At 33.3% G+C, this 14,819-nt stretch overlaps 1 protein-coding gene across 1 annotated transcript; it reads left to right on the top strand.

The window, feature by feature from the left end:
* Nucleotides 1-3,007: 3,007 nt before the first annotated feature.
* LOC110113159 (ubiquitin-like-specific protease ESD4) lies at nt 3,008-13,695 on the top strand. The gene is made up of 9 exons (XM_020845607.2): nt 3,008-3,946; nt 6,060-6,136; nt 6,236-6,329; nt 6,442-6,540; nt 9,776-9,868; nt 9,945-10,064; nt 11,938-12,041; nt 12,896-12,968; nt 13,293-13,695. Exons 1-9 carry the CDS (start codon nt 3,215-3,217, stop codon nt 13,353-13,355), a joined length of 1,455 nt encoding a protein of 484 aa, XP_020701266.1. The 5' UTR covers nt 3,008-3,214; the 3' UTR covers nt 13,356-13,695.
* The last annotated feature ends 1,124 nt before the right edge of the window (nt 13,696-14,819 follow it).

A 14,819-nucleotide genomic window follows, 5' to 3' on the forward strand; every position in this document is an offset into this window, starting at 1 on the left:
ATTTCCCGGATTTGCGGCGTAAATCGGCTAAATCCCGGTAAATCCTAATCCCGCTAGAAGTCGGATTTACGGGATTTGGCCGAAGAAGCGCGCGAAAGGGAGAAAGTTACCTATCAAGAATGTATCTTTACAATGCAATTTATCTACGCTTGAGACTATATCTGTTTCTGAACTTAAGCCCAAACGTGAGTAAGTCATGAAAATGAGAATCAGGTCGAATCTAATATAACCACGTTTTTAGCAAGCAATTATTTTGGTTCAAGATTACTTTCATCTTTTATTTTGTTACTAGGGTTACCATTGAATTGTAAGTTTAAATAAATAAATAATAATAATAATAATAATAATGCTTAATTACTTATTATTTCACGCTATTTACATATCTAATACATAAAATATTAATATTACATGTCAACCAACCACAGAATAAATATGGGTGCATGTAATGAAATATTAGAGTTTATAGCATTGTATAAGTGGTAAGAATGAAATATATGAATCGTATATTCAATATTAAAGTTGTATAAGGATGATAAGCATGTAATATTAATGTTTTGAGTGTTAGATATATAAATAGAATGAAATAAAATGGTATGGATGTAAATCCCTCTTAATAATATTTATTAATTACAACTATGTTAACTTAAGTAATATTGTTTTTAATTTAATTTAAGTAATTAAAATATTATATTTAATCAAACTAATAAATTATTAATAAATGATTTAATAGAATATCAACTTGTCTTATATATGATTTAATTAACTTAATTCTATTTCATATACTTTACTAATTAAGATTATTAATAATTATCAATCTTATAAATTAGATACAAATGCATTAATAAAAATAAGCCACCCTTGAAAATGAATATTAATTAATTTAAAGTATTTATTAAAATAAATTAATTTTATTTATTATGTAATTTGAAAAAAAAATGTAATATATTGTGTTTAATTAACTTAAATAGGAGTTGTATTCTAATTATTATTTAATTAATCTAATTTAACTTGATGTATAGATTATATATAGTAATGTCTCATAATCATATAAATCTTTAAATTTTTGAATCAAGTAACAAAATAGTATATTAGAGTTTGAAATCTCATATAATTAGTCAAGAACAAATGTAATCATGAAGATGAGATGTGTGCATTGTGAATGAGACTCTAGAAGCATCCTATTTAAATTAGACATGTCCATTATAAGATAAATGAAAATTATTATGGATGATCTAAATTAAGAAAATATAAAATTGCATAGAAAAGAAGTTGAGTGGAATGTTTGGTCTCAACTCTCAATAATATATGAGAGATTTATCGTACGGTCTTCAACCAAGTTCTTGTAGTCGGTGGCTTGCATATCACCATTATAACCCTAACAATTTATGTAATATGTTTAAACAAATGCATTGAAAGATGCTAGGATGGGGGAGTAGCTCTATTTGTATGCATTTTATATTTTTCAAATTGTAGGCAGAATATTTTATAAAAACTTTGTGGTATCTCGATTCACTGAAATGGAAGTTGTGGCCAAAACAGCAAGAACCAGTTCCTTATCGATATCAGGATTAGGGTCAATACCGAATGCATTGTGAGATGGGGACAATCACATGTTAGTTTATTTAGAAGCGAGAAAAATAATATTTTTGGATCATCCTTCAATTCTAGAATGAGAGGAGAAAAAAGGAGCCAATGATATTAACCAAATTGATGATTGGAATATTGAGATTAATGGCAATAGTGAATGAGGGGAGGGGGAAATGGAAGATCATAATGATACAATTTTGGTATAGCTTTGGAATTGGTTGAAAGTTCGTTGATTTTGGACAATTGGTAGCAAATGAGAAAATATGTCACATGTAGTTCAAGGGGAGGTTCCTCATTCATATAACGTTGATTGTCCTTCCCTTTCATAATTAAGACGATGAAATATGAAAGAACATAACAAGTAGAAAGCTGGACACTGGTCATGGAAAAAGTCAATCTACAATATTTGATAGTTAATGAATTAGCAATAAAAGAAATACTAATCTTATTAATAAAGTTGAGTATTTTAAATTAAGACCTAAAATAGATTCATGCAGTCAACCCCACGTAGTGGAACAAATGACCAACATCTAAGGGTGAGATTAAGTTATTTGATTCTAATGGGAATCTCCTTATATTCTTCTTAGACTTGCACAAATCTAAGGGGTCCATTTTTTAAAAAAATGGAGGGTCTTCCATTTATAAGCCAATGACCTAAATTGTTTATCATTTACAAGCATTCACTTCAAGTAAACTAGAAAAAAAAAATTTGTCGACAACACAGAATTTTAAAGGTACATTTTAGCATCCACATTTTATGCATAGCTTGACATAAGTTGCTATAAAAAGCCTCCCGCTAATTGCGTAGTCAACTAAGGCAAAGCTCCAACACTGCTTTTCTTTATCTATTTCTTCATTTGATATGGTGAGATTCTTTTCTTAGCATGAGACATACCTCAGAGAGAAGCTCGAGGAGTTAGGCACCTACACTGCTAATAGCCCTTTGTAGTTCAATTATGAGTTTGATCGACTATTAACTTTCCATGCTTCAAGAGGAGACAAAGAAAGGAGATGAGGAACACTCCATAACATACATGAAAACCCTAAAGAGATCCAATTGAGGTAGAATAGGATAGGGATGCCTAAACAGCTGGCTAATAGGCAGAAAGAACATGAGAGAAGAGTTACCATTAATGAAAATCTTTGCAAATGGAACATTTATAAAAGATGATCTCATTTATAATTTAAATTAGTTTTTATTTAAATGAGAGTTTAAATATAAAAAAATCTTAATTTTATAAATAATATACATATGTAGCCTTCCCATGAATTTAATATTTGGTTTGATAGTGAGGGTTCCTATTTAATTTATAATATACTTATTTAATTCCACTCTCTCACAACAAGAAAATCTATTTTTAGAAAAAAAAATTTGGGCCTTTTCAAGCTTTCCTAATAGCCTTTAAAAGAAAACCCTCGTCGCACTTATATAGGCTCCCGCGCGCTTTGCGCTGCCCAACCCATCTTCTCCGATACCCAAATCTCCCGAACCCTAACCCTCTCTCCCTCCCGCGTCCGATTCAAAACATATTCAAAACCTCGATTACTTTCAGGGCTTCAGGGATCTTCCATGCCCCCATAGCCCAGTCCATGCTAAGCTTCCGCCACCGACGATCTGGATACCAAGATGGGTGCACTCACCGATCAACGAAAGCGCAGCTCCGCTGACCTGCGCCTTCCCATCTCTTCCGCTTCTCCAAAGAAACCCCGTCTTATTCCGCCCTCGTCGTCCCCTATTTCATCCAATATCCCGCAGCCTACTCCCTTTCGCCGCCTAGTTCACGCACCACAACGCATTATCCGCGCCTTTGGTCTCGGATCCTCGTCAACCAGGAAATGGAAGCCCTCAAGCATAGCGGAGATGGGGAATTTCTTTTCTCAACTCAGTGGAAAGAAGCAGGATGAGATGTTTGCACTGGAAGAGTACAAAAAGCTGGTGGAGGAACAATCTGGCTTTCCTGGCGATGAGGTTGGTAAGGTGAGCTCGCTTCAGCCAAAATCTCCGGAATTGTCAACAAGAAATGAAACGGAGATATTGGATGGTTCAGATGCCTTAAGCCAAAAGGTGGAGGATGGAGGAATGTTAACAATAAATGAAGCGGATATTTTGGATGGTTCGGATGTTGTTAGTGAAAAGGTGGAGGATGGAAGAAATATGGCGTTAGAGTTGGTGCACAAGAGGGAGGAGAGGATCTTGGTGAAGAAGGAACCTCTGTACAAGGAGTTGTATGAGAAGGCTAAGAAGCATGATACCAGATTAAATAGCTTGAACTTTGAAGTGGAAGTGTTGTATAAGAAGGTCATTGGGTTCCGTATTGAGGCGGAGTTGCTGTGGAAAAGGGAAGAGAAACCAAAAGAGGTAACTTTTGTTCTTTTTGCTGGACGCACTTTATCGGCGCATATTTTATTTGTCACTTATGCCTTTGGTTGCCATCCTTTTGATAAGTATTAGATGACATTGCATCAATATAGCCTTCTCATCCAACTCTTTGTGCTCAGCTTTATGATGGATAAGTGCTTAATAAAATTAAACAAAAAAATATTGTTATAGATTTGGATTGTGTTAGTTTCCAGTGTTGATTATGGTCATGAACTACTCCGATAACAAACCCTCTGCATCACATTTTAAATTCTCACTAACCTCTCCTGCTTTCGAATTTTGATTATTGCTCCCTTCTTAATAATATTGCCCCCGCCTGCACTTGAATTCCCAGCCTTGTCCATCTCACCTAATTGACTTGTTAACCGCCTGGCTTCATAATCTATTGTGATTTTTAGCAGCCTTCCTACTGCTCTGTTCATTTTGGCTGATTTTTGATGCTAACTAAAAGTCTAAAACATATATGAATAAGCATATAGTTTTGGAAAAAGAAACACTTTCTTAGTTCTTACTAGTTTGGCCAAATTTTAACTAAAATAACTAAGTTTAGTATAGTACTTAGTTGAGTCGTTTTATTGTATTGTCTGTTAAATTTGTGGTCGGTCCAACACAATCCCGTGCTGACTTAATTTGTGCATGCTAACAAAGTATTGCAACAATTTAAACTTAAATTTGTTTATATACTTTCCTACTTATTAGTTTCCATTTTACCACGTTTCACCCCAATGATTTATTTGAAGTCATTTTTGTTTGTAAAAGTAGCATGAGCTTTTATATTTATTCATGTTCACTTGTTTTCAAGCTTTGGTTTCTAAAAATATGCCTCAAGAAAATCTTCTAATCCACGCCCACCGTACTTGGGCCCGGAGCATTTATTGTGAACTATTGTCCTTACATGCCTTGTTTTTGTACAATGCAAATGGATTGAAAAGCGGTTGTTTTCTTAAGTGGTAACGCTGATTCCATGGAACTTATAGAATTAATGTGAGGTGTCTGAAATTTATAAAAAAGATGGTTGATTAGCAATATGGGAATGCAGTTCCTATCATGTTAATATTGAGTCGTAATTACTAATTAATTCTTTTAGTCATGTTGTTTCATGTCAATATATTCAGATTTTCTTTTGATATGACCTTATTTTATTTTGAATTGATATACTACTTGTAGTTAATGTTAAGAACATTGCATAATGGTTATCTGCTAGATTGGATTTGATAGGTTTTATAATTTTAGGACAGGTTAGTGGCGGCCAACCATTCCTTTGTGATTGTTATATTGCTCTCTTCCATGTGTTTGAGACTGGCTTTTGATTAATAGAGGTCATAGATCTCATCCCAAATTGTAGTTTCATGGATGGTCAATATTGGAGACTTTGGAGTTGATAAAGTATATTACTTGTGCGGCATGATAAATTCACTCTTATGCTAAATTTGATGTTTGAATATAAGATTTCCCCATATAAATGAGGAAAAAAATGAATGTTTGAGTGGATATAGTGGAAACATAAGTGATGAAAGAGAATGTGAAGTCGTACTTAAACTCAACAAAAAATTATAAAAATTTTGGCGACTCACTCACCCAATAGAAGAAAGGAAACACTCACTCAAGAATATCAGCTTCTAAAGGCGAGATAAAACCGTTACTATTTATAATTTCCAAAGAATCAATTATATTAGCCCTTGTAACCGTTGGAACCGTTGGAAAGCGCATTATATGTCTTAGTCTTACTATTGGTTCACTGGCTTCATCAAAAACCATGAAGCTTCTAGTGATATAGGGACTTGTTAATGTCATTGCTTATGAAAATAGCCATATGCTTGTTCTGTGATTATTTATAACATGATTTGATATTGTTTTGTAGGCGCTTAACAAATATGACTGCCATCAAATCTTAACAGACACTTTCATGTAGGGTGATGCTGTGGAACATAATATCTATGCAGTAATTAGATTTTATTGAGTGAAATTTTTTTATGGACAAATATCTAAACTGTTATAAATGAGCCAATTAAATTTGTTCTTCTGGTTATTATTAGAGTTCTTTACGCCTAAACTTTAGCATTAAAGTCTGTTTTAATGATAACTTTTTCAGAAAATTGAGGAACTTTTTTACCCTCTCACGGCTGAAGAAGAGGAAGAGATCTCTATTGCTCTGTTTAGTGGCAACAGGTGTGATGCTATAATCCCATGTGATTTATGACATAATACTCCTGCTTATACTCAGCGCTAAGTATAGTTTTGTGAATACTGCCTATGTTATCCTTGCAGCCATAAAGTTTTAGTAGCGCATGAATCCTCTAACATTCAGATTACGAGAGAGGTCTTGCAATGCTTGAGACCGGGTGCTTGGTTGAATGATGAGGTGTTTATTCTTGGTTTATGTTTATTTTTTGTATTATAAATTTTTATCTTAGAAATGAAAATATGTCTGGAAAGAGCTGAAATCATCTCTTATTGCATGCTTCTTCTGGCAGGTCATTAATCTGTACTTTGAGCTATTGAAGGAGAGGGAAAAAAGGGAGCCCAAAAAGTTTTTGAAATGTCATTTCTTTAACACCTTTTTCTATAAAAAGGTTAGTCCATCTTTCCTTGTCATTTTTTACTTTGCTCGTGTAGATATATTTATTTTTCAGCTTGGCTATATTGCATACCTAAAAGGCTTTTGTATTCATTTTATGATATCTCTGTGATTGGTTGACCATAAAATTGTGCATTTGGATTTGTGTTTTTTGATATATAGAAGTTACCAATCGAAGGGCAGCCACTTTATGATTTTTATTATGCTCTTTTGATTTGCTATGTATTGATTTAACATAGGGGTGTAAGGAGCAGCCGGCTCCGGGCTGGCTCGAGCTCGACTCGTTTATGAGCTCGTGAGCCGAGCTCACGAGTCGAGCTCGAGTTCGAGTTCGAGTTTGTGTTGTCCGGCTCGTGAGCTCACGAAGCCGACTCGTTAATTATTTATTAATTAAAAAATATATATAATATGTTTTATAATATATTAAAATATTTTAAAATAAATGTTAATGAATAATTAAAATAATATATATAACTTATTATAATATATGTTGGAAGTTGGGACTCACATAATTGCTTGGGAGTTGGGATGGCATCATTGATTTTTTTGGGATAATGAGCTTTGCTTTAATTAAAATAATATATATAATATATTATAATGTATGTTAAATGGACCTGATGATATTCCAATAGAGGTGTGGAAATGCTTAGGAGATGAAGGAATTTCTTGGCTTACTAAACTTTTTAATACTATTTTGAAGACTAAAAAGATGCCAGATGAGTGGAGAATGAGTGTGTTAATTCCTATTTTTAAGAATAAAGGTGATGTTCAAGATTGTGCGAATTATAGAGGTATTAAGTTAATGTGTCATACTTTAAAACTATGGGAGCGAGTTTTGGAGCATAGGTTGCGGCGTGATACTAATGTTTCTCAAAATCAATTTGGATTCATGCCGGGTAGGTCGACTATGGAAGTCATACATTTATTAAGAGGTTTGATGGAGAAATATAGAGAAAATAAGGAGGATCTACATATGATATTTATTGATTTATAAAAAGCATATGATAAAGTTCCAAGAGAAGTGCTATGGAGAGTTCTTGAAAATAAAGGAGTTAATAATGCTTATATTCAAATCATTAAAGATATGTATGCAGGAGCTATTACTTGTGTTCAAACACAAGGTGGTTTGACCAAGTATTTCCCTATTTCGGTTGGGTTACATCAAGGATCAGCCTTAAGCCCATATCTTTTTGCTTTAGTCATGGATGTTCTCACTAGACATTTGCAAGATGATGTACCTTGGTGTATGCTTTTTGCTGATGATATTCTTCTTGTTGATAAGACTAGAGAGGGAGTTGAAGGTAAACTTGAATTATGGAGGTCAACCTTAGAGTCTAAAGGTTTTCGCTTGAGTAGATCTAAAACGGAATATATGGAGTGTAATTTTAGCAGTAATAGTCCTAGTGAGGGGATTGTGACTTTGGGCGATCAAGTCATTAATTAGAGTACACGTTTTAGGTATCTTGGATCTATTGTTCAGAGTGATGGTGAAATAGATGGGGATATTATCAGCAGAATTCAAGTTGGATGGTTGAAGTGGCGGAATGCATCGGGCTTGTTATGTGATAGAAATGTACCCCTCAAACTTAAGGGAAATTTCTATAAGATGGTAGTGAGGCCTGCAATGCTTTATGGTGCCGAATGTTGGCCATTAAAAGAGAAGCATAATACTAAGTTACGTGTGGCAGAGATGAGGATGCTCAGGTGATGAGTGGCTTTACCCTTAGAGATAGGATACGAAATGAGCATATACGTGAAAAGGTTGGAGTAGCTCCAGTAGAAGATAAGATTAGAGAGAGTCGCCTTAGATGGTTTGGTCACATAAAAAGGTGGCCTTCCGATGACCCGGTTAGGAGAGTAGAGGTATTAGATTTGACTTGTGTTAAGAAGGGTAGGGGTAGACCTAAAAAGACTTGGTTAGAAAATATTAGGAATGACCTTTATTAGATTTAAATGAGAATTTGACTTTTAATAGGACACAATGGAGAAAAAGGATTCATGTAGCCGATCCCACGTAGTGGGATAAAGGCTTGATGTTGTTGTTGTTGTTGTTGATTAAATAATATGTCATTATTTTGCACCGATGTTTAATTATATTCTTTTGGGTAGTTTCATATGTAGCATTCAAATATTGCCTCTTTATAAAACAAGCACTCTACTTTTTTAATTTTCGAAGTTCTCTTTATTGGGACATTTAGGCCAATTAAGACAAACTCACACACACATCGCATGCACAAAGACTCAAACCAAAGACCTCTTAGGTTGTAGCATAAGCTCTCAACCAACAGGCCAAGGTGAGTTGTGTATTTTCGAAGTTCTCACTAAAATATTGAAATTCACAACAAAAATCTCAACCTTTTTTTTCCGCTAGTTTCAACTTCTCAATAATTTGATCGTAGTACACATAAATGCATGAATTCAGTAGTTTAAAACAAATGACCTGAAGGTTAGTTTTGTAAATAAGAAATTCAATGTCATACTCATAAATATCCCCTATTTTGAATTTCTATTTAATCCGGTGATATATTTGTTCTAGGAGCTTCATTTTTTGTGAGGCATACTATCTAGTTTCACTGTAGAGAAAGATTTTATTTGTCAAACTCTCTCATTGAAAGGGAGGTTTCGAATGCGCTGCATTTTTTTAAGTACCAGTTTTGTCATGATATTCTTTCATATATAGGGCAAAAATTACATTTCATACGGCCCTGTTCATTCCTTTTGGCCAGAGATTTTGGCCAAAGTGCCAGTCCTCTGATCCTCTCTAGCTTAAAAGGTATTTCCAAAAGATGGTGATATTGTTCGTGTTGCTTCTTTATCAGTCTTGTTTTGGCACGTTAAATTTTTTTCTCTTTTGGGAATCATTATTTTTTTTAACATGAAAAAAGCTTGCAAATAAATTTGCATGAAATAAGATTTAACATATAATGCAATACTCAATCAGAACAAATGAAAAATGTTAATTCATAAAGTTGTTAAGTGATTATCATGGTTATATAAAACTTTGCATTTTATTTTCTGTTACAATTAATTTGTTGTTATTGTACTTGATCATTACTATTCCTTTTTTTAGTGGGTGTGGGTGAATATGTGGCATAACCTGGAGCTGTTGCTGTTGTGTTATCTTTACTGTTTGTACATATTCCTTCATTGTATGCAATTTTTAGATTTGTGATTAGGTGATTTCTGCTTGAGTTTGATTTTTTTCCTAATAATTATTGATTGCTGTTTAGCTGACCAGTGAGAAGCATGGCTATGATTTCAAGGCTGTGAAAAGATGGACTACGCAAAGGAAGTTGGGTTATGCTCTCATTGAGTGTGACAAGGTGAACATACTTACCTTGCTCATGATTGAATGCTTACTTTTACATGTCTAAGCCCCTTTTTAAATCTATTTTGCAGATTTTTGTACCCATACACAAAGAAATTCATTGGTGTTTGGCAGTTATTAATGTTAAGGATGGATCTTTTCAGTATCTTGACTCGTTGGGTGGCTTGGATAATCATGTGCTGAAAATGCTGGTAACTTACAATGATTTTTATGCTTCCAATACTAGTGCAAATCTCCATGGAGTGTCTTTGCTTTGTTTCAGATATTCGAAATGTTTCATAACCTTTTATACTACGTGCTGGTATTGCAGATATTTTTTAGATAGTACTTTCTATCAGTGTTATTGAAAACTCAATCTGTTAGGCCTTAGCTTGCACTGGTCGTAACGGGCTGGGTTTGTAATATAAGTAGATATTCAAGTATCTATATACATAAAATCTGGAATTTTGTTAGGCCAAGGTGCCAACTGAAGGTGTTAGGAGAATGATAGGAAATACTTGAGTTCACAAGCAAACCTATCACTAATCGGTGAAAACAGCGAGAATAATGCAACAATCTGGTTGAAATCAGCCCCAAAACGATGGATTGCAATAATAGAATCAAAGCCAAATAAACATGAAAACAAGATATAAGTGATCCTCAATTCGAGAGGAGGATCGTCTCTCCCAAATCTCTAGACAAGGTAGTCTAGAGCCCAAGACGCCAAGGAATTCAAGAGAAATAAAATCAAGCATATCCCTAACACTATTTAGTACATAAACTTTCCAAATCAAATTTCCCTCCAAAGTCCTAGCTGCCCCCTCCTTTTCTAATTTGAACTCAATTGGAATAGTGGGACTCAATATTGTGGGCGGCAGTATAGAGGAGGTGGGACTAGCCCGCCTCCTATAAACTAAAACCGGCTCATCCTGATTGGGCCGGTTCAGGAGGAACCGGCCTATCAGAGAAGAGTTGGCTTATCACATGACATCATTTCTATAATGGAAATGTGCCATGAATCGGAAGTGATTATGATTGGAGGTTTCAAAATTGGGAATTGGGATGCTAATCTTTTTTTTAGGTAAATGATCAGTTAAGTCCTTCAGAAAATCAGATTTGGCATGTTTGGTTCAACCTGAACATGGCGGAGCATTTTTGAGTTTGGCAGCTATCTTACTAGAACATGTCTTGCGAGCTAAATCTATTTACTCAACACTGTTTGGATCGGATTCATGTTCTGTTTGAATTGGCACCTTTAATTTTTATATTTTTTTCAGCAGGGATCTTATGTCAATGTACTTGACAAGTAGAAGGTTGATAGGAAACACTTGAAGTTATCAAGAATCCCTATCAATCTTTGATAAAAAAAAAAAAACTTTCTTCCAAACTCCGATGAAAGCCCGGGAAAATAGTAATTTTATTGCAAGGATCAAATAAAACGGAAGAAAAAATAACAATTTACAGCTGATCCTCAATTCGAGAGGAGGATCTATCTCTCTCAAATATCTAGATGCCGCTAGAGTCCAAAAACCTAAGCGATCTCAAATTTCAGCCAAATTCAAGATGCTCTTAACCCTAGGAAAACAAACTATTTAATGCATACAATCAAAAAGGAAATCTCTAAACAGTCTCTACATTTCCCTCGTAACTCCCTTCAAAAACCTTCCTAAATAGCTCTGCGGTGCCTGGGTGGTCGGATCGGCGTACAAGAGGCGGAACTCCGCCTATTTTGCACGAGCCGGTCCCGTAGTGGGACCGGCTGGACCTGTCCAATGGACCAGTCTAACAAAAGTTAAAAGTATATTTTCTTGGCTAGTCTGTGTTGGAAACTAAAAAATATTTTGCTTTGTTGATCATAGTATATTTTTGTTCTTAATTGAATATTGATTGCTGTTGATTTTCTTGCTCGTCTTGGAGATTTCTGCACTCACAATTTTGATATTACTAGTTACATATTTTTAAAATATTTACTAAGTGGCTACCTTGATGCAGATTCTGTTATATTTTTTGATTTTTTTAATATTTTATGTAAGATATGATGTCATTCATCTTTGGAATTTGTTTTTGGTTTGTTTTCAAATGCAGGCAAGATATTTGAAGGATGAAGTAAGGGACAAGAGTGGCAAAGAAATTGACACGCTATCCTGGAAGAAGGAATTTGTAGATGAACTTCCTTTACAGAAGAATGGGTATGATGGCTATGTCATTACCATAATATAATTGATGATATTTTTTCCATGACATTTGGTCAACCTCATGCATCCAGAATCCTGCTCTAGGGAAGCTTATTTTAAAATTTTGAGTTTTTGTGCGGTCCGGTGAAATCTCTTTTTTTTTGCTTCAGGACCAAAAAATTAGCTAGTAATCATCCTTTTTTTTTAATTTTTTTCTTGTTATTCCTGAATTTCATTTCTGAAAATTTGATAGCCTTTCATTCTCTTGTTAGAAAAGTCCAAAGATTTCATTTTACATGATTGTCATTGAATTAGTAGGTGTTTGAGAGGAAATACTTGAATATATCAAGTAAACCCTAACGAAGATAGAGAAAAGCAAACGATTCCCACAACATCTGAAGGAAAACTCTCTAACAGTAATTTTATTGCAAAAGGGAGAACTAATGGAAGTAACGAAAACAAAGATACAATTGATCCTCAATTCGAGGGGAGGATCGTTCTCTCCCAATCTCTAGATAGCTCTAGAGCCCAAGACACCAAGAAGAAACTCTCAAGAGAACAATAATCAAGCATAACCCTAACTCTAATCTCCCCCTCATACTTAAGGCATACCGTTACAACAAGAAGCAAAATGACCTAATAGCCCCTTCCGCTCCCTCCTTTGGCTCCTAAATTTGCTGATATATATATATATATATATATATATATATATATATATATAATTTTTTTTCTCCTTTAATTCAAGTAAATTGACTGATAGAGATAACATGTCTACAAGTCATTTTAAATCTGACGAGAAAGAGAACCTCGCTATCTGCTTAAAATTTTTCTTGCTAATCTAAAATTAACTCTCCCAATATTTTTAACAGGTGGGATTGTGGAATGTTTATGCTCAAATATGCGGATTTCTACAGCAGAGGTTTGAAGTTGCGCTTCAGTCAGGTGTGTATATCATCATTTATTGCTTCAGACTTCAAACTTTCTTTCCTTAAAATAATTTAAACAATTTCTATCCAAATTACCTTTAGATCTTTCCTCTTTCCTAATTCTCAGACTACTTTTCTTATATTCTGGCTTCCTTAAACTGAAAAGTTATTACGTCCGGATAAAAAATCAGAAATCCGGACAAATACCGAGCAATACCGAGTGCTCGGTACCGAGCACCCATTGGTCTTCGGACGTGTTCGGTATCCGGACACAATAATTACTCCCTTAAACTCTTTTCTTTTCCCCCTTAAATAATCAAAAGGACTTATCATTTTACAGGAACACATGGCTTATTTCAGAAAGAGGACAGCTTTGGACATACTTAGATTGAAAGCTGGATGAGATTGGTCAGATCAATTAATGGCTTCCCTTTGTTTTTCTGCCTAATGCCTAATGGATGCTTACAGATTGAGGATCCAAGTGGAGAATATATCCTTCCAGATTCCATGATTTGGTTCCAGAAAGCCTCAATGGAGATTCCTCACTTGATTTAGTATTTGCAGGCAAGGTACTTTTTTTTAAAAAAAATTGATATTTTCCTGTTTTACACACTGTATGTTCTTGGTTAATAGATCAAATTTGGATCAATATTCTGATTCAAATTTGGTCAAAATGAGATTTAGTTTAAGAGTGTAATACATATTTTGATTGAAAGAAAATACAGTTCTTTTCTGCCACATTACAGAGGCTGCGCTTCAATTTATTTTTCAGTTTTTTTTTTCTAATTTCGTTTTGTTTTTATAATGCTTTCGAGCTTATTATAGATCATCATACATTGACTAAATTTATTCAAAATGATTTTTATAATTATTAAATTTGCTTTAAGATTAGTGTAATCTTATATATATTTTCAATACTAAGTTAGAATGGTGATACGCAAGCCACTGACTACAAGAACTTGGTTGAAGACCGTACGATAAATTTCTAATATATTATTGAGAGTTGAGACCAAAAATTCCACTCAAAGTTGTTTTCTATACAATTCAATATTTTCTCAATTGAGAACATCAATGAAAATGTTCATTTATCCTATAGTTGGACATTTCTAGTTTAACTAGGAAGCTTCTAGAGTCTCATTCACAATGCTCACATCTCGGCTTCGTTTGGGACGACTTTCTTACTACTTCTTTTAAACCAATTTTTTATTACAAAAAAATTACTTTAAGAAATAACAAGAAAGCCGTCCCAAACGTCTCATCTCCCAATTTTTTATTACAAAAAAACTACTTTAATATACTATTTTGTTACTTGATTCAAAATATAAATATTTATATGATTATGAGATAGTATTATATATAATCAATACATCAACTTCAATTAGATTATTTAAATAATAATTATAATAAAACTCCTATTTAAGTTAATTAAACACAATATAGTACATTTTTTTTCAAATTGCATAATAAATAAAATTAATTTATTTTAATAAATATTTTAAAGTAATTAATATTCATTCACAAGGGTGACTTATTTTTATTAATGTATTTGTATCTAATTTATAAGATTGATAATTATTAATAATCTTAATTAGTAAAGTATATGAAATAGAATTAAGTTAATTAAATCATATATAATACAAGTTGATATTCTATTAAATCATTTATTAATAATTTATTAGTTTGATTAAATATAATATTTTAATTACTTAAATTAAATTAAAAACAATATTACTTAAGTTAACATAGTTGTAATTAATAAATATTATTAAGAGGGATTTACATCCATACCATTTTATTTCATTCTATTTATATATCTAACACTCAAAACATTAATATTACATGCTTATCATCCTTATACAACTTTAAT

Source organism: Dendrobium catenatum, unplaced genomic scaffold (genome assembly GCF_001605985.2).
Source record: "Dendrobium catenatum unplaced genomic scaffold, ASM160598v2 fragScaff_scaffold_875, whole genome shotgun sequence".
Taxonomy (NCBI): Eukaryota; Viridiplantae; Streptophyta; class Magnoliopsida; order Asparagales; family Orchidaceae; genus Dendrobium; species Dendrobium catenatum.

Excerpts from the sequence above, each read along its gene's own strand:
- LOC110113159 (XM_020845607.2), top strand. The coding sequence starts at position 3,215 with ATGGGTGCACTCACCGATCAACGAAAGCGCAGCTCCGCTGACCTGCGC. Across the intron at positions 6,137-6,235 it reads GCTCTGTTTAGTGGCAACAG|CCATAAAGTTTTAGTAGCGC; the intron begins GTGTGATGCTAT and ends TTATCCTTGCAG. Across the intron at positions 12,042-12,895 it reads CTTCCTTTACAGAAGAATGG|GTGGGATTGTGGAATGTTTA; the intron begins GTATGATGGCTA and ends TATTTTTAACAG.